This window comes from Rhopilema esculentum, chromosome 7 (genome assembly GCF_057945365.1).
Source record: "Rhopilema esculentum isolate cy_ngs chromosome 7, ASM5794536v1, whole genome shotgun sequence".
NCBI classification, from domain to species: Eukaryota; Metazoa; Cnidaria; class Scyphozoa; order Rhizostomeae; family Rhizostomatidae; genus Rhopilema; species Rhopilema esculentum.
Genome location: NC_142821.1, coordinates 7,827,168 through 7,847,941, shown reverse-complemented (window position 1 = coordinate 7,847,941; position 20,774 = coordinate 7,827,168). Strand labels below are relative to the sequence as shown.

The window sequence follows — 20,774 nt, the reverse complement described above, 5'->3', positions numbered from 1 at the left end:
GCGGTGTTTTCTCGACTGTGGAAAACACATCGAGTCGGTGCAAATGGTAATGCTTGATTTGTTAGGCGTATTTGACCAACCAGAGCTTAGATAAGGACATCGTCCCACTGACTCTGATAGAAATCAGGAAGACTGTGAACTACTCTTGATATTACATAAAAATATATTGTATATCTTTATATAGTATGTGGTTGGCAATGAAATATTTCACTTAAAAAGAAAAGAAGTATTTGCATTTCCTATAGTTCGTACCGTTATAATATGCCCAGTAGCTGTTGCTTTAGGTGTTTCTTATTAGATTTTCGCTTCATTGCTTTGTTTCACAACTTCGTTCTCTCTTAATGTCGAAAAGTATCCGTCCGCTGAAGCTCCGAATTGATGCCCTTCCATCAAATATGAACTAGACCAAGGGTTAGAAAGCATAATGATAACGAACAGCAATGCTCAAAGGAACCAACTTCAAATTCAAGGTTTATACAAATGCTTGGGGCGAGAATGGGTGCCAGATAAACACACAACTTTGAAAGGCAACGGGAATCTAAAAGCCTGAAAATCTAATAATCTTTTTTTGTAATTGATTGCCACCGCTAAAATGTATTTTGTTAGGCAATTTCGTTATACTGACCCTGTTTGGGAAAGAAACTTACGTAACTTAGTAAATTCTTGAATGTTGCGCAACATCACTAGCTTTTACGCGATTGTGGTGATTCTAAGATTATGTGCAATGTAATTGAGAGTAGTATACATTTATAACTACATATGTTTACACAAGTCTTGGGTTTGTAAAGCCAAAGAATATATTTGCTTTTCATTTTAGGTACCTCTAGTTACCTAAGGATCAACTTAAGAAGCAAGCAATTCGCAGTCTTTGACTCTCGTTGAACTTGAATTATGTAGTACTTTTTTAATTGCTGGTAAACACAAAGCATTGAAAAGAAGCATTGCAATTCTGATCCGTTCAATCCTCGAACCACGTGGCTATCATCAAATGTTTCTTTACTGGAAAAAATTAAAGTCAACAATCTATTTCTTCGTTTGCGTGCACCTTGCTTTTAAGGATATTGTGGAAGAGGGAGGGTCGGGGGTATTCATACTAATCCTAAGTCAGAGTTGACCTAAAACGCTCATCATTGTGCAAAGTAGTTGGGTTGTCACATTTAACAGTAGGTTTTGGTGATAACACATTGTAATTTGCCCCCTAACCTCGTGTCGAATGCATTAGCATCCTTTCCCTTAGCAATAAGGGTAGATTCGACGAGCTAAAGAGAAAGATATGTATCTCCCATTATACTGTCATGGAAACTCTTCCTACCTTTTTCGCTATTTTATCAAGCATTCAGTTCAATTCTCCCCACACTTCAATTCAATACAAATGACTTTCGGCTTTCCATCTATACTAATATCAAAAAACACTTTTTGCATCAAATGCTCCTAAGTACCTTCAATCCCTTCAGCCGAGAAACCATATAATATATGGGTACCCAGAAGCTTTGAGGGGATGGTTCACCTTGACCTGGGCTCCAATCACTCAGTTTTTCAATTGTCTCTCTTTTGGGAACATGTTGTTGCCATTGATGACCCCCTACTCTGGCCTGCCACCCTGTCAGAATCTTTTCTATAGAAGGCAGACAGTAATTGGTAGATGTATATGCAATCTATATCGATCTTATTTTTAGACAAATTTCAATATTCAGACGTAAACAATAAGCTAAGAAAACAAATGTATTTTTGCATAAGAAAGTACTAAATTTAGTTCTCCTCAGATGTTTTTGGTTCTCGAAACCACGTGGATACGTGTCCCCCTTTACCAGACGTGAATGCGAGGCAAACAGGGGCCTGTTTCATAACAGAATCCAGGAGCAATTTCTGCGAGAAGTTGCTTACCTTTTTATTCCGGATTTTAGTCAATAAAATTGGTATCAACATGAGGTTTTTAACTCGAAATAAATTACTCAAGGTACGAAAGTTTGATTTTTAATGCTGAAAGACCTGATGTTGTTAGCTGTGGTCTGTTTAGCAGTGTGAAAATCCAGAGATTGTATGGCCTAAATTTAACAAGACTCGGCACAGAGCCAAACTTAAGAATTTGATGCAGTTTTAGGGTGCACTTTAGGGTGCACTTTAGTGCACCTTAGTAATTTTGCTAAGGAAATGTCTGCCTGATGTCTTTATTCAATCAATGAGCAAGTTATCTTAGTGATAAAAGCAAAGGTAAAAGTAGAAATTCTTGATGGCAACATAATTTGAAACAATATGCAGCTAAAACAGCATGATTGATGAACAAGCTAATTAGAGTACTTGCAAAATGTAAGCAATTCAATTTCATTTGCCAAGATTGAACAAGAATTTGTTTTTTATCTCTCAGAATCACTTAGAAGTTTTATAAACTTCCCTACATTCGGCTCTTTTACGAAAAACGCATATTTTTTAGCAGATTTACACACATTTTCAATGTTTCATGTATTCTCTATGACAGTTGCCTGATGATAGCATTAGGTGCGGACTGTAGGCTGCAACTTATAATCATCAGCAAAGAGGAATGAAGAAAAGGAAGGAGTGATTTTAGGAGAAACCAAATTATCAAAGTTTTCTTTCCATTCCCTGTCATCTGTTCTAGTGAATCACCATTAAATCATTTTCTAATTTTTTTATTCCTAAATACTTTTTATGTTAATTGTCATGATATTACTTTTCTTTGAAACTCTACATTCCTATCTATCAGAATATCCTTTTTTGCAGATTTCGAGTTCTTGTTATTATGCCTTGTCAAAGAAGAATGTACAGATTGTATCTTTAAGAAGGAGGGCTTTTTCAAACACATTGGCTCTATCATCCAGTCATTCACCACATGAACATGAAATGAAATTTGGACATTTGCCCTTACAAAGTTTATCGGATGAGGAAAGGTTGATGAAAGAAACTGGTATTAATGTCACATTCTAGTCAATATATACCAGACAACTTTGTGTCAATATATGCCGAGCTGATTAACTGAGATCTAGATAGAGTTACCTAATCACAATTATATTTTGTACCTTATAAATCTTTAAAGTTTTAGAAATACTAATTTGAAAAGCAAATGCAAGATATTTTAACATTTTGTTAATACTAATCATTATGTGTTATCCTATCTTTAAGCTAATTGTGTTTTTTGATAGCTCCAAGCCTACCTTTTTTAACATAATCATTTTTGCAATTCTTTGTTCTTTCTTCCTACTTTGTTTGTTTAGCATTGAGAGATTTTACACAAAGATAAAGTCACAATGCATCAACTTTATTGTTGTATTAATTGGTGATTTAAAACAAGCTACATTTTTTCTAGTGTCTAGATTTGCTGATGAACAGATAAAACCACATGTAATGGAAATGGATCAGAGTTCATGCATGAAAACAGATATAATTCAAGGTTTATTTGATTTAGGGGTGAGGATTTTTTAAATAAAATTTCAAACCAATAAAGGCAGACAATTATTAGCTTTTTATAAAAATTTGATTTTGAGGAATGTTAATTAACATATTTCAAACCTGTCAAGTTTCGGTTTTGAAAACGAGTGAGATTTTTTAAAAGCAGAGGAAAATATTTGGTCCAGAACAAATCCTGACTGCCACACAACCAATAGTAGGGCCCCATGGTGTAGCCCCAGAAAATCTTCTTTCACCACGCCATCTAGTTCTTCGGAAACGCCTTTTTTAGCAGGGACCGCACAGAAGTGGGTGGGGGGTTGAGGGGCTTTGTTTTTCGCCATTCTACTCAGTTTTTCTTGAGAAAGAATTTATAAACAGTATATAATCATGAAATGGTTAAATTTGGTGCACTTGCGCTGCGCAAATGATTGCAAAAGTGCACAGCACTGTGGACCAGGAATGCAGAGGAAGGAATGCTGGCGTACAAGCAGAGCATCATCTTGTAACTGCAACCTCAGATATCATTTTGTAGAAAAAGTTACTCCGCTCTGACCGCTCCAATCGCAATCTTCTAAATTTAAACTCTAACTTAAGAGATTTTATGCTCCTCTTTCATATTTCCAATCAATTCACAATGTGTCCTAGTGGCAAAAAACTAACCTGCTATTTTTGTAGGCTTGCCAATAAATGTAACATCACTTAACCTAAAAGGATTTGCTGTTATCTAGTCATATAATTATCTAGTTGCTGTTATCGTGCTAATATGCCTTGTTAGGAAAGAGAGATTTTGCTAGGATTTGGAATAAAATTGAAAAATCTATATTAACCAATAAGTTTGTTGCAAAATGCGTGATAATTCTGCTTTGATGCGTGTGAGAGTGAGAAAGGACAGAATTGCGTGTGTCTCACGCAAAATGTGTGTGACTTGGTAGGTCTGATATTTTATAGAAAATATTTTGAGTTATACTTTAGTTTGATAACTTTAGCACTAAAATGGGCTACAATGTGATTGTGATGGCATACTGTATTTTTTACTTTTAGCCATCTTCATTTATGAGCCATCATAAAGTTTTATCAAGTCAATGTATTTAGATAATTATCCCCCTCCTTTTTTTCTTTAGTTGATGGGGCTTGAAGTGGATGCAAAGTATCACGGGACACACTCAAGTTTCTTTTCAAGCATTTTGGTAGTTGAAGAGTTGGCAAAAGTTGATCCCTCAGTGAGTGTACTATGTGACATTCAAAACACACTGATAAACATGTTGTTTATGACACATGGCACAGAGGAGCAGAAGAATGAATATTTGCCGAAACTGACTACATCAATGGTAAGTGTTTGATATATTGTTTTTATTGCTGCCATTATCCAGTAGGTGGTAATGGGGTATATTTGTTGGGGGCAGTTGATGATTTCCCTGACTGTTCACTACAACAGCTAGGTATGCTACAGAATGTTTTCATAGAAAGACAACACTACAACTCTCAGCTTCAATTTCACCCCTCCTTCTACTGATCGTTCTGGATTTAAGTTGTTGAATCCTTATTTTTATATCTTGTTTGCTATGCCTAAAAATCACACTTTTATAAAACCAAACTTGGCCTGTCAACTGCATGGATATCAAATGTTGCCCCACTCAATCCTCTGAATGCAACTTTTCATAAAACGAATAAAAGATGACCAATCCCTCCAAGGATCTGTTTGGTAGCCAGTCTCAAGGATATTTTCAAAGGCAAAGAATCTCTTGTAGGTCAATAATATTTCTTGATGGTAGAAAAATAGGAACACAGTTGTCTTCATCTATGTTTTCATTGGTAAGTAATGTCAAGGAAGCCAATCGTTTTCCAATATTCAGCAGCATCTAAAATTTATTGATCCCACTTGTTACTTTTTTGAAAGCTATCTGAAACCTCCCTAAATTTTTGGTTCAGTTCAGTCGAAATCTATCATATTCCTGATAGTCGGCACAAATTTTGCTCTGAGCTGGCTCACAGTTGATTGCTCAATTTATGCCCTCTTCTTAAAGGCTTAATAGAATTGCTGCATATATTCTAGTGCTGAATACAATTCTTCATCATACTGCTTGATAGAATTTCTTCAATTACCTGCCATGATTTTGAAATTCTTGGAGCAAAATTTAAAAAATCAGTTCAAAATTTGCCCTCTGGGTTTAGTTACGCACCAGTTTTTTGCTTATTTGACTTGACAAAGCTCTAGGAGATTTTGAAGGAGTTTGTGAGCACCTTGTGATCTTAAGATTTGAGAGCATGTTAAATGACATGGTCTTCTCACTGGAGTCTTTCTGCTACTGTGACTATTTGGATACACAAATCCTTCAAGCAAGGTTCTAATGGAGCTATTATTGTATGGTGATAAAGATTCATTCAATGACATTAATAGAAATATATAAATCCATAAAACCGGGTCAATTTGTTTAAGATCATCCGAAACATCGCCACATGCCACCATCTTATCTTTTTCGTAGTATTTTTTTATGTAGTTATATATTTATGTATGTAACTCACGAAACCGTTTTCTGTCCTCATATGTTTTATTGCCTTGAGGTAGACATGGGTGTCGTCCTAGTAGTGTTGTAGAGTATTTGCCTGTGACTAATGTATTTGGAAAAATGTATTTGCACATTTTATTGCATTGTATAAAAAAGAAAAACTAGTATATTGTGTTTCTTGTCAACTAATATCGACTCTGTAACAATGCAATTACCATGTCTTCCATATTTGATTCATCTACTTTTGCTAAGCAGTGGCAACGCCAGCTACAGCAGAGTGGGAGGGTTATGGGTGTGGTCAGTGTTTTGTACCAGGTTAATTTTCTTTAGGAAATATGATCTAGCCCTGCCTAGTGCTTTTTAATACCTTTATTGAAGAAATATGTAGACCATGTTTTGTCCGAAAGTGGGGGGGGGGGGTTATTACCCCCTTGGTGCCGCCACTGTTGCCGAGAATGAATTATGCAGTCTGTTTTCCTTTCATATTGTGCTAAAAGATATCCTTGAAACAATTGAAAATTTACATCCTCTCCCCCGTCATTCTTGTTCTGTGTATTTTCATTTACTTCTAGGTTGGCAGCTTTTGTTTGTCGGAGGCAAGCTCTGGTAGTGACGCATTTGCTTTGAAAACAACCGCCAGGAAAGAGGGAGATCATTACGTCATAAACGGATCCAAGCACTGGATTTCGAATGCCGAGCATGCTGGTGTATTTCTTGTTATGGCCAATGCGAAGCCGGAAGACGTATGTTTATTACTAATGCTATCAAACGCAAATTCAATTTTGATTAACATAGCATTTCGCTTACTTAATGTTATCAAATTTTTCGCTAAAGTAAAATTCCGCGAAAAATCAATTCCTCGATTGATGACAAAGCTGCAAAAATGGCGAACTTCTATCTGTATTATATTCAAAATGGAGATCAGAAAATGATGTTAAAGACCTTAAACGTAAATAAGGTTTACCCATAACACTGCAAGAAAGTACCAAAGTTTAGGCGCTCTTGGACATAACTGGGACCTTTTGGTTATTAGTGATACAGAACATTATAAGCGCAAAGTAATTTCTTTAAAATGATGCCTCTAAGATTTGAATTTAGTTCGAAAAAGATCGAGCTTGAAGCAAATTATTCTGCAATTATTCAGAGATAAAGCTAGAAAAAGTCCAACACATTGTTTTCTTGTCTCTGTAGGCGTGCACTTGAACTTCTGATGTTGACTATGTCACCAGGATTAGGGCTAGATAGATACCCTAATCTTTAAGATTTCTGAATGATCAACAAAATTCAGCACAGTGCTATTAAACAAGCTGCAAAAGCGGTCAGTTTAAGGCCTTGCGAAAAGAATTCTCTTGAATTTAAATGTCCTATGTGATGAAAGAGTGAAAGGGGATGAGCCCTATTTAAAACTTGACTTCAGCTTCGCATACAAAGATACATTGGGATGAGATCAGGCGATTTAGGATATGAAAAAATGTATAATCTTGTGAGTAATATTGTCGGAAAGACTCCTTTCCTCCTCGACGTAGTTCGGTTCCCAGTAAAAAGATTCAAGCCTAGGCTAGATAGTACAAGGAGAAAGAGGATCTAGACAATTTGATAGCTTTATGTTGACAAAGTTGGATGTTATAATGCGTAGAAATTTGAAATTAGGTAAAGGAAGTAAATCTAATTGGAAGAAAATACAGGCGTGTTTTTTATTAGAAACATGACCCACTAAGGCTTGTGGCTTGTCGGATGTGAAACCACTATCATGGCATTTTTTAATTTTGGCAAAATTAATGCATCCATCTAACAATTCACTGCTATTATCTTAATGCCGAGTTAAGTGAAAGTCTGATCTAATTTTCGGTCAAATAATTTATTTTGTGTGTTAGGTTGAAATTAATCGCATATTCAGAAATAGCTTCTATGGACATTTTGAAGGGACTGAAATAAAGCTCGATTTTCGTAATAAAATTTTACGTTTTCGAGTTTTTGTAGAGATTTTATATGCAGGCTTTACTGGTGCAATTAGAGTCTATCTATATCTTATTTGCAGCGATGTTTATCAAATTCTGGATTTCGGTTGCTTTTCAGTGAGAATTTCATCTTTGTTTTTAACATTTCAGGGCCACCGAGGCATTACCTGTTTCATTGTACCCAAAGGAACAAAAGGGCTCACTCTAGGAAAAAAGGAGGACAAGGTGAATATTTGAACAACTAATTAAAATATCGGACATACAGTATGATCCGGTTATAACGTATTTTAAGGGACCAGCGTATTAAGTACGTTATATCCGAAGTACGTTGTAGCGAGGGTAAGTAAAATTGATTAAAACCAAGGACACCTTTTTCCGGGAACAAGCACACCAGTACGTTATATCCGAAAGTACGTAATAACCGAGTACGTTATAACGGGATTCTACTGTAGCAGGAAATTGCTATTTATCAGGGAATATCATGGCAGTTTTTGCTTTACCCCCTTACTGAGTGGGTGTTTGGAGGGGGCCCAGAAACTGTAGAACCGTTCAGAATTTTCACAAAACCCGTAAATCCGAACATCATTTTTTGTAAAGCCGTAAAAACGCGTGAAAATGGTATTAACTTCATTGTTCATCAACATCACGGTGTGAATACATTATTCCGCCAAAAACTGTTGCTGTTGCTGTTTTAGTTAGCTAAGTCTTTGTTTGTTTGCCTTCTTACATAATGACATCAATTCGCTTTTTGAGCATAAGGAATCACAAAGGACAGAAAAAATAGGACTAAAAACCAATCACCGAGATAATAATAAACAACAAAAAACCACACACAACACATCCCCTAAAAACCGTTAACCGAGGCAATATTAAAAACCGAAAAACGAGCGATTTTTAGGCAGAAATCGAAAAACGAACCGAAATGTGAGCAAAACTGCGTAACCGTTAGGCAAAAACACCCCCTCCGAACTCTTTCTACATGTAAACCATCCTTGTTTAACCACAGTTCCCAGTTTGGCCTGATTCAAGTTTTGTTGGTATGCTGGAATTCATTTATTTTGTGACCGTTATTTTGTTCTCCAAGTTTCTTTTAGAAAAATTAGTTTGTGCTGATAAAATTGGCAATATGTAGCTTAGAAGGTTGGTTTTCAAATTTTGTGTTTTCGTTCAACAATCAACTAAAGGTTATCAAATTTTTGTTAGAAGTCAAGATAAGTTAAGGGCTAATCAAAGCAAAGAAAACAACTTTAATGGTACGAGCCTGGAAAATAACGTTTTGTACGTAACAAATTTTCTTATCTGATTGTACCGGTTTTTAAATAAAATGGATGCCAAAATGCCCAACTTCTATTTTTTTGTCTGAAAAATAACTTATTTTACTTTTCTCTCTCCGATTAAAGGCAAGTTATTTAATTAACCAAATTTTTCCTCGTAACATCATCTTCACAGCATCTAGATCTTCCGCTCTTATTTGATTCACATCTAGTTAGTATTAGAGTGAAGATCAGATGATTGTGAGAGATACTTATGCTATCGAATAATGTCAGCGGACTATGCCTTGGTTCGTCTTGCTTACTTCTTTTCAGATGGTTTATGGCATGCCATGAATAACAGCTACATGCATAATACCTGCTAAATGCCCTTGGAACACCAACTAATGAGAAGCGGTTTTGACGGTAGTTGCAGTTTCTTTGACCGCATGCTAACCCCTCGGCTCCACCTTTTCTTCTCTTCCTCCATAAAACACCTTCAACAATTGAGATCTCTCAAATGAAATACATGCCTTCCAGCCCTATAAAAGGGGATGGCTCAATCAGTAGCGTTCCAACATTTCTGGCACTCTTCTGTCTAATCATAGAAACATCAGTTGCGTTTTGGACAGAATGTCCTTAGATCAATTTAAATTGTGTCAATAGTTAATCTAGGAACACGAGTGTGGGAGGTAATATTCTTTGGGGCTCTGTTGTTGGTGGATTCTTTAGTTTATTATTAACAAACACATTTCATTATCGCCAATCACTGGTTTACCAGACATGCTATGCCTGCAAAAAGTCCTTGGAGCACCCTGAAATTTTTATGAATTTTATGAATGCGTATTAAGTTCAATATTTAATGCAGTTTTTTTCATTTTAGCTTGGGATTCGTGCATCGTCTACCTGCATAGTTAATTTGGACGACGTTCGGGTATGTCCAATGATTAGTTAACATGGAATTGTCTAGTTTCCATACTGCTCGACCTGATAGTCATAAATAAGCATGATTAATAGTCATAAATTAGTATGATTAATTATTTCAAGCAAAGGGTTAGGGTTAGGCTAAGGGCTAGGGTTAGGGCTAGGGTTAGGTTTAGGTTTAGGGTTAGGGTTAGGGTTAGGGTTAGGTTTAGGTTTAGGTTTAGGTTTAGGGTTAGGGCTAGGGTTAGGTTTAGGGTAAACTAATTACGTCTTCAGGTTGAGCAGTATGGAAACTAGACAGGTACAGTTAACATGTCTTTTTGGCACTGAACATGGTACGGTGGGATACTCACTTTCAGGCTTATCATGTGACCCAAAAGAGTACATGACCCTAACCTCGCCTCTCATGCAGAAAGTAAGACTCGTTACAGTGTTACTGCTTGATCAGTGCTGGTTTTGTGTGCTTCGTGATTGAACCTTGCTGCCTTTGTCTGACCAGTGGGCAAGTAGGGAACCTCCTCTCTTTTCAAGGCTGTACTCCTCGACGGATTTTGCCCCGTGTTTGCGAATAAGTTTACTTAATGGAGGACTGAAGAACGCACGCGATTTCTTCTGGGGAGAAGTTTCGCCATTACTTAGTTTCGGCCTTCCCATTCCTCAAAAGTGAATCACTGAGTGCATCCAGGGCCTAGTAGATTACAATACCTGCTTCAGATTATATATATTTCTCTAAAAAGATATATAAGTGCCAATCCTGTTTAAGGAAAATTCTGTGTAATGATTTCTACATTTTCATTCAGGTTCCAGAAACAAATATTCTTGGGAAGTTTGGCCAGGGATACAAATACGCCATTGGCTCATTGAATATCGGAAGAATTGGCATTGCTGCACAAGTGAGAAAGCCTATTTTGAGAAGATGACGTCCTCTTGTTGTTGTTGATGTTTCTTAGTCTTTGCGAGTAGGGGTATAAACATACACCCCACGAGTTGATTAAAGCCTGAAATCAGATTAAAATATATTTCATATGATCTTTCGTTTTGTCAATGCCAGTTCTCTTTTAGTCACCATTCTTTTAACTGATTTTGCTAGTTATATTGCTAAGCATGAATATCATTTTAAATGAATATATGAATTCTGCCTTTCAGTGCTATGTTTGTTTCGCGAAATTTTTAACTGCCTTAGTATCATTTTAGCGATAATTAGTGTCTAAAATTCAAATTTACTAGCATATTCATTACACCGTTCTGTATTTCCAGCATTCGATATTTATATTCTCATCCGATTTGACATTTGGTCATCGCCTTGTTGAGTTTTTTTCGAAAGAAAACCAATTCTTGAAACCATTGGCTGTAAATTTATTTTAATTCTGTTCATGTTCGTTCTTATTATTTCATTTTCACCCATCTATTCAAATTGAAATAATTTATGAACTTTGTTATGTGGGATTGTTTTTAGATGGTTGGCCTTGCCCAGGGTGCCATTGATCATGCAATACCGTACATCAAGGAGAGGAGTCAGTTTGGAAAGAAACTGTGGGAATTTCAGGTATGACCTAATTGTCGTAGCTCTGGTCAGTAACTAAGGCTAGAAGGGCTGCAAAATGAAGGCGAGGCTCGAAAGTGAAGGCGAGACTGTAAAATTAAGGTGATTCGCATAGTTGCTACCTAATGTAAGGTTTCCAATAACAAATGGTTAATATAAACCAGGAGAGGTAGTGGATTTTATTTACAAACGTTTTAACGTGGGCCTGAATTGGTAGTGAGTAGAAACATTGACATGTGACCCATACAAAATGAAGTCATTTTCAAGGTATCATAATTTAGAAGACATCGCCTTAGCTACATTTGATGCAGCCTTTATCACAATGGGTCTCGCGCGATAATAAGCTTTTTACGCTACAGAATCCAGTCGATATTTGCCAAAGTTATTATCTCTACCTGGAAAGCTAACAACTACCTAACTACCTACCTAACTACCTACCTCACTACCTAACAACAAGTTTGCCGTATGTTCCCCGTGTGCCATATCTATTCTTACAAATAAAAGTGACTGGCAGCACTTTACAAAACGTTATCTAAGGAGATTTAGGTAATATGGCAAAGTAGATAGATGTAACATGCAATTCATAACCCTTGTACACTGTTTTTTTAACGGTGTTCATCAATTTATATAGGTATTTTTGGCTGTAATGAATGCCGGAACGAGATGCGATTGTTTCAGACTAGATGTTTCAAATTAATATTTCAATGCTCTTAAGCTGTCAAAGGCTCTTACAACGATGGCCAAGAAAGAGGGCATCATTTTGAATTTTAGGCAACGGTGGGGTTTTATTGTGATAAGAGTTTTGTGCCCAAATGCTCTTTTCCTAAACATTTGAGGTGACCAAGAAGCGTGTTGAATGGACAAGTGCCTTGTTATTTTTATCTTCTTATATGAACCCCCGTCAATTTCTGCCCTTTATGAAATAACTTTTTCTTCAGTCAATGCAACATCAAGTTGCTTACGCTAGCACTCAGTTGGAGGCTGCCCGTCTACTCACGTATAACGCTGCAAGGCTAAAAGAGGCTGGAATGCCGTTTGTGAAGGAGGCAGCTATGGCAAAGCTTTATGCTGCTGAAGTGAGTATACAAATACCTGTCTTTTCCAGTAAATAAGCAATTAAAGTTTTCAAGAACCTCCTGTCTTAGATATCTTCCCCAAGTGCAATGTTTACCTTGTCCAGCTAACAAAAGTTACATGGAAAAGAAGCTTAAAGTCGGTGGTTCGTCCAGATAGATCGCTAGAAATTGCTATTATTGGCTGATAGAAGGCTGGCAGGAATGCAGCTGCTCTCGGATTTGTTTGGTTTCGACCAAGCTTCTTGTATTTATTTATTTAATTTGTTTTTTTTGCCTCGCTGAATTTTTATGTTAATTGTATCAACTAATGGTATTCAGTATGGAGCACAGAAATTTTCTTAGATCACTAACGTGTGGGGATTATCTTTCCAACCATAAAGATGTCTTTTAAATTGCAGGTTGCAAATTCAGTTGCATCGAAAGTCATTGATTGGATGGGTGGCGTCGGTTTTGTTAAGTCTAATCCTGTTGAGAAATTTTACAGGGATGCAAAAATTGGTAAGATTCTGAGGTGCAAAGTTAGAATGGATAGTTGCTTTTACTGTACCATAGCTTCAAAAGTTATAGGAATTTGTTATTAGGTATGAAATAAGTACATAACGATTGATTGCCAGGGACTTTCCAAAATGACGTCACGAAAGTGACATCGAATAGGTGTTAACCACCTCCTATGTCAAGTTACTGTATTTTGCATTTTGAGAAACGCGAGGACGCTGTTTGAGCGATTTCTTCTAAAAATTTGCGAAAAAAATGTGTAATGATAACCCAGAAACTGAGAATAAACTTGGTATCTGCCCGAAATTTACATGCAAATGAAAATGACATTTTGGCCATTATTCGGTATTTTATATTTTGAGGAGTGTCGGAGAAAAGTGCATCTGAGGAAAAACGTTTCTGCTTTGTCATGTAATCTTGAAATTTTGTAGAACATTTTGAAGTTTTAAACACAATAAGGGCACGGTTTGGTGGCTGGAAGTACTTTATTTTGGGGCCTGCTTCGTAGATATGATTTGACATTGTTGATTCATACCTGATCTCTTTTTATTGTTACATTGCGGCACTCGAGTTAAAGCCATTTTTCTTGAACTTTTTCAAATTTTTAAAGCAGAAAAAGCTAATAATAATCAGTGGCGTGTCGAAAGACCTTTGAGTTCGAGGAAGGGGTAACAAAGGAACTTTACCGACGACCGTCTGTGCTCGAGTTTTTTCTTCGTAGTATATAAATATACATAGTAAAACATACCTGCCTATTCAAGTAGCATTGTTGTGCCTCTATTACTAATCTCTATACCCTCGATAATCAAGGGATTCATTAGAGGGAGGTTTAGGAGATGGCTCAACCACGAAAATCGCTATTACGTAGGCAAATCTGCAATGAAATGTTATGTTTTAGCAGGGCAAGTCACAAACCTATTGAAATATTGAAAGTTTTTCTTGCGATTTTAATCCTGCAGTTAGACATTATCTATTCTGAACTGGATAAAGCTGTTGTATTCCGAACAGCAAATATTGATTTTATACACTTATGGTCGTGGGAGAATGTTTGTGCCATAGTTACTATTAGTAAGTAGGAAGCTCCAAGTACCTTGGGTCAGAGATCAGTGTTGAAGGGAGGTACTAGACAGAATTTAGCAAATGCGAAGGCAGTATGGCTAAAGTGGAGGGAAGTTTCATGAGTAATATAATATGTCAGGCCGAGAGTTTCTTTATGAAGCTGCTGAGCAGTGAAAAGAAAGAGGAAGATTCAACGTGACGGAAGAGATGAGGATGCTGCACTGGATTTTAATGTTCACGCTTAGAGATAGAGACAAGGAAAAAAAATTATGGTGAGATGTGCAGTTTGCAGATGTTAGAGGAATATCAGGAAGGCACGGTTTAGATAGTATGGGCATGTGATGAGTCATAAAATGATTAAGCAGCCCGGACTGTTATGAATATAGAGGCTGGCGGTAACACACAAAGAGGGAAAGGGGGGGGGGGGTAGACTTAGGCAGAGGTGGAGATAGGGAATCTTGAGACCTGGTCCTAAAAGTGAGACTCCATGACAGTCTTGTATTAAAGCAAGTAATGGCAGTAGAAGAAAGAATGAGGTTGAGCAGCAACAGAACAACCAAAATATCTATGGGATACTTCAAAGATTTGCAAATGAACATATACCAATTGTATTGAAAAGCTACATCCTTCTCCACTCTGTACCCTTGTCTGCTTTTAATTATAATGGCTTACTTTTGGCAAGCTTGCTACAACAGCAACGCCTAGAAATCGAATCCTGGACAATAGTTAATTCGACAAGGCAAGATTTTTTTGCTGTTACCAACAAGCTCAAAATAACCGACGATTCTTCAAAAAATTGGTGCTGTAACCCCCCTCCCCCAACCCTCCTTCGGCATGCCCTTGCTTATCATAAAATAATGTTTTGTCAGAATGCAAAGCCTACTTCTCATTCTCATGTTTGTATTTTGATGATATTTTCCATATTGTTTGTACGTCTTATTTTGCAGGTACAATCTATGAAGGAACAAACAACATACAATTATCAACTATTGCGAAATATTTATAAGAAAAGCCCGAGTGATTTTTAGACTCTGTAAGCCAGGGGTGAGAGAACCCAGTCACAAAAATTTTTTCGTAACTTGTGTGAATAGGCGCCTTTGTTAAGCAAAGTTTCGCAGAATGTCTTCTCGTGCACTTTTTTTAACGTGTGAAAAAAGTAGGACTCTCATGTGAACAAAGTATGAACGAAGTAAAATTACCACAGTATTCTTAAATTCAATTAACAGATACAAAATTAGCTTAAGTCATCTGTCAATCAATAATTAGCCAATCAGCTAGCGTGTTTGCTGTACCACGCTCTCTGATTGGCCAATTGTTGATTGACAGATGATCGAAGCCACTTTCCAGGTAACTTAATTTCATTCGTTGACTTCTGGTGCAAACTTTGTACTTGATACCCATTTTCTCGAAGATATTTTCCTTTTTTAAGACACACCCTTTTCATCAACCCTTAACAGCAGGAAGCAGCCCCCCCCCCCCTCCAAAGAAAAAATTCAGTGACATAATCTTTCGGCAAATCAAAAATATTTTCAATGTTCTAAGTTTTATTTCCCATTGCTCTAATGCTTGAAATTTTATAGATATATAAAAATCGATGAAAAAATTCACTCATATTACGTCACCGTTTCTACCCAAAAATTGTTTGTGTGCTCTAAATTGGCTCACAAGTGTTTTTATTTTACTTGTATCCACGTTATATTATTGCCAATAGTCAAACCTGAAAAACGCCATTTTCTTTGGTAAATCCGGGGACTGGCACCCCTGATCCCGAATATTTCTCTTTAGCTCCGCCCTTGATAGTGAGAAAAAACATATGAATGCAAAAGAAAGGAATGACAGAATGAAAAGTTCCATATAGAAGATGACAAAATATAAAGAAGGAAAGGAACAAATTCTGTTAAAGTAGTAGAATACAGACAAATAATCCCGCGTAACCCATCAAAATAATTTGGGCTTGAGAGGTCATATCCGAGAAAACGGAAAGAACTTACAATGCTTGATCCTGGATTTATGTCGATTGGTATCTAGGACTGAATACCTGCCCCTCCCCTCTTCCCCGCAAATATAGCTCCCTTGCAAATTTTGCAGCGTTGCTGAAAAGCGTCCATAAATAGCCCAACATTCATCTCCCTGCCATCATCCATTCAGGGGTATAGTACTAGGAGGCGCAGGGAGCTGAGCCCCTTTGTTATTTTGATAGCACTACACCCCTGTATCCATTGATCGAGGAAGGGGCAATTAATTGCAAAATATCAACACTGTCTGCCCTTGATTGTAGTTTGCAATTTCTTTAGGTGAAACATCAATAACATTTTCATATTTCTATTCAAATCCTACAGTGTTTTAAGTTTGATGATTTTAAGGTGCATGGAAAAAGCTTTCGGTACCAAGTCAGAGCAATGATCAGTAGCATGAGATGCAATCCAAGGGACAGGACAAAAGGAAAAAAATTGAAGTCAATCTTTTGGTAGTACAAAACTTGAAAATGGCTTTGGAATCTATGTACATAAGCACGAAAAAACTGCTTTTGTGTAGAGACAAAAAAATTGTTCGTTTTCGCCTTCTCCAGGACTCCATTGGTAACATTCTCAATAGGCAAGCGGAACTGATTGGGCAACCTCAACAGTCATGTGCTCACATTTCTATTTAGCCTATTTCGATCCACAACTTATTATTTATATTTCCTATCGTAGAGTTTTCGATCTATGTTCTGACGTTTTATACTCTGAAGACTGTCAGAACAAAGGCTTTAGGCAGCCTTTCCACTACCCCGGGTTAAAACAAAACCGGGTTAAAAGTTTTCCGTTTTTAAAGTGAGTCAATGGAAACGACATTTTTCTTCGACCCGTTTTTAATCCGCTTTTGCTCGTTCCTACTAAGCCGGGTTAAAATGTATTCAGAGTGAAATATTCGAAAACGTACGTAGAGTTGTAAGAGAAATCAGTATTTGCATCAATAATCCTTCAATTTCCATCGTTGTAGGCCAATAGAAGCAACATCGACATCGAGGATTTTGTTTTTTGATTTTTAGCGCCATCTCAATTCTTAAACGTTGCTGTTGTTGCAAGTGGGTCAAAAGTTATCCGGGTTTCGGCGCTTCCATTAACTCGCAGGTGGGTCAAAGATACCCGGGTTAAAACTGACCCACTCTGAGACCCGTTTTCAAACTTATCCGTTTTTCAAGTGGGATAGTGGGGAACGCGACGCAGAAACGGATAACTTTTAACCCGCTTTTGTTTTAACCCGGGCTCGTGGAAAAGCTGCCTTAGTTTGCTCAAATGTTTGCTTTTTTCGAAGCCATTTTCAAGTTTTGTATCACTTCTTTAACTGAACAGTAAGGTGCCTTTGTAAATTTACCACGTTTCATCAGCGAACTGAAGTTGTCTTAATAGTGTTGTATTAAAACAAATTTGAATGTGTCTGTCTAAAATGTTTTTAAGTGGCGAGAAACTGTAAGACCCATTTCATGCATACTTGTATCTTATAAATATCATTTAGGCTTTAGAATTCCGAATCATATTCAACCATTATCTATTTATCAAAAAATATTGGAAATAAAATAGAAATATAAAGAGGAAATTTGTTTTACTACTTCCACTCATCACTTTGAAGTTAAAGTGATATTGTCTGGTCAGTGAAGAGGTGAGAGGGTGCGGTTCATATGTAAAAATTTATATGTTTTATAGACACGCATTACTTTACTCTCGTATGAAATTCTCAATTTGTCGAAGAAATTTCGGAAGTTTGCAACTTTGTCGGCATTTTTAGGAAAATATTGTCAATTCACACCGCTCTTTGTCAAGCCTCTATGAAATCTGTGTTTTTGCAGATTTGAAAAAGACCTATCTTTGTATACACCTTATAGCACCATATGTGGCAATTTTTTTCAACCAATTTCTCGCCCCAGTCTCTTTATGCAAGTCAAGCGCGCGGATATCGAAAAGGTGTAGGAGGATTTATGGGCGTTTTACTTATTACACGAAAGCATAACCTCAATTTCCAGCAGAGGTTATTATCGTGTATAGCTTAGGCCCAACTTCAATTTATTTGTGGCACTTGACCTTGACAGAATTCTGAGAACAGTTTATTTTCTGAGAAAAACGCACTGATATCTACAAAAAGAGTCAAAACACGCATCGCTGCATGATATCGGATTGGTTTCATGACAAAGAGTGCAGGGGTGGGCGACCTACGGCCCGCGGGCCAGAATCCGGTCCGGGAAGAGATAGAAAATCATCTTAAATTCTTTGTTGGCAAGGATGATTTTCTGAGCGGTCGCAATATTTAGTGAAACATATCGATTCAAAATTAGATTAACTGTGTCAAACCTGGGAATCATGGAAAGGTTTTTTCACTATTGGGCAAAAGTTAACAAAAGCAGCAAGAACAAATTTTGCTTGGCACATTGCATTGCAGTACAGCACCTGTTGTTTGCAAACACTAGTGATTACGTTTGTCCATTTTTTGTCATGTTTCACCTGATAGTTTGCTATGACCAATATTCGATTAGTTGGTGTTTTCGTTTATCAAAACGAATGGCCTGAGTTAAAAAGCCGACTTGTTACCTGGCTCTGGCAGAATTCCGAGAACAGTTTATTTTCTAAGAAAACATCCTGATAATAAGCAAATACTCTTTTTTTATAAGAATATTGTTTATAAGAATATTCCGTCTCAGAATCATCCAATTTTCAAGAATATTGTAATTTATAAGAACATTGCCCTTTCTCAGTTCACACAATTCTTTCTCATTTTTCAGCAGTTGCCTGTGTTTCTATGTTCATCATAAGAAGTTCCATGACTGAATATTTTGTTTTTTATAGGAAAGCAAGGCTTCCATAATAGTGCGGTTATTTCCTTTGAAAACCTTCGAAATCGAAATAACTTCTAACTAAGTTCCCCTGAAACCATATCAGATTCTTAGAAATTTAAGAATATATTAAGGTTCATTACGAAAATTTCTTATCGAAACAGGACAAAATTTATTGCATTCTTTTGAAAAAAGAGTGTTATTGCAATCGATTGTCGTGAAAAGAATTTTGTTCTTTCGATGTATCATAAATTATTATATTCTAAAATCCTTTCTAAAGTTTCACAGCAGATTAATTTCTGCTAGAAGAGATTTCTTACTTAATATTCTATAGATTTATCGTAAAGTAGTTCTTATTCAGTGAACATTTGATATCAAGCAGATTGCATTGAATTTCCTAAATTCTAACACCCCAACACGCATGCTTATTCTAAACTCTTCCTTTGCAGGTGTTTTTGGGTTTCTTTGCCCAAGTATGTCGTTTTTTGTAGAATCTTTGTAGAATTCGGTTCTTGGTACGGATGACTCTTTTCAATTCGGTGGTAGGCAGAAGAGTACAAGAATTCCAAACGTTATTTGCCAACAACAGCTAATGCAAAGTTTACAAGCTTGCAATTAACAAATTATGCAAAAAAAGTTGCTGTGTGTGTCAAGTATTACAATCAGGGCCTCTTTTAACATTGCAACTAGTGGGGTTTCTGCCCCAGTAGGCCCTTCATCTGGCCCAGTAGTGAAGCAAAAAAATCTAATTTTGCCCCAGTAGTTAGGGGCCCCTTTTCACATTATGTACCATGATTTGTTTTGTTGTTTTCATTTCCATTGTTCTTTCAACTTTGTGCAAGGGTCTGCGACTGGGACAAGTTTCTCCCGTCTCTTCTCTCGAAGCTTTGACTGCCCTAAAGAGCCTCAGTTTCGCCATTTTGATCTCGATTACCAGGAATTGGTCAATTCAATTCAATCTGCGAGCCTGGTACACATGCCACTCAAGCACGTGCTTTTAATATTTTTATTTTCGATCTACCTATCTCAAATGACCTATATCTAATCTCGTAATTTCAAAATGAAGAAAAAAGAGAAGAGTGGACACCAAAAGCGACTCGAAAGCAAGAAAAGAGCTTTGAAGGAATGTGCCTCAGCTGTGGGTCAGAAGTCGATTTTCTCAATGTTTGGAAAGAAGGATAGCGACACTGTTGAGGTTGAAAATACAGCAGAAGTACTAGAGGAAGGCCTACTACATGATGAATCCTCGCCACCCCCCAGCAAAGTGGCAAAGAGTGACACTACAAATGTTACAACTGAAAATGCAAAACAACAAGATGAATTTGGAACTCACTGGTACAAAGGAAAGAAATTAGACTTAAACTGGCTTATTATGTCTGAGAGCTGTCTTGAAGCTAGATATGAAAGAAAAGACAAAAGGCAAAGGCCTATCATGAAATGCCTTGTTTGTAACCAGCTTGAAATGCATGTTAAAAGGTTCACCGTCAATGGTCGAATACCTGTGGCTCAAGGAATTCGTGTTGATGGTAAGGACAGGCTTCGTTTGATAGTTGACCATTTATGTTCTGCTGCCCATGAAGAGGCATTACGACTCAAAAAGCTTGATGATGCTTGGAAGGATATGTCAGATGCCCATCCCTGGGTACGAATAGTGAAGAAATGTAAAGCTGAGACCTTACAATTGCTTCTAAAACTTGCAGTTGATGTATACAATGACTGCAGAGTAGAAACTGTCAGTGCATGGAGCTGG

General features: G+C 36.9%; 1 protein-coding gene across 1 annotated transcript; it reads left to right on the top strand.

Annotated features, from left to right (window-relative positions):
* Positions 1–1,804: 1,804 nt before the first annotated feature.
* On the top strand, positions 1,805–17,225 carry LOC135683914 (short/branched chain specific acyl-CoA dehydrogenase, mitochondrial). Its single transcript, XM_065199310.2, has 12 exons — positions 1,805–1,957; positions 2,740–2,923; positions 3,323–3,423; positions 4,527–4,733; positions 6,485–6,655; positions 8,021–8,095; positions 10,004–10,054; positions 10,845–10,937; positions 11,501–11,590; positions 12,526–12,663; positions 13,062–13,161; positions 15,165–17,225. The coding sequence occupies exons 1-12, from the start codon at positions 1,925–1,927 to the stop codon at positions 15,221–15,223; spliced, it is 1,302 nt and encodes a 433-aa protein (XP_065055382.2). The 5' UTR covers positions 1,805–1,924; the 3' UTR covers positions 15,224–17,225.
* Positions 17,226–20,774: the final 3,549 nt, after the last annotated feature.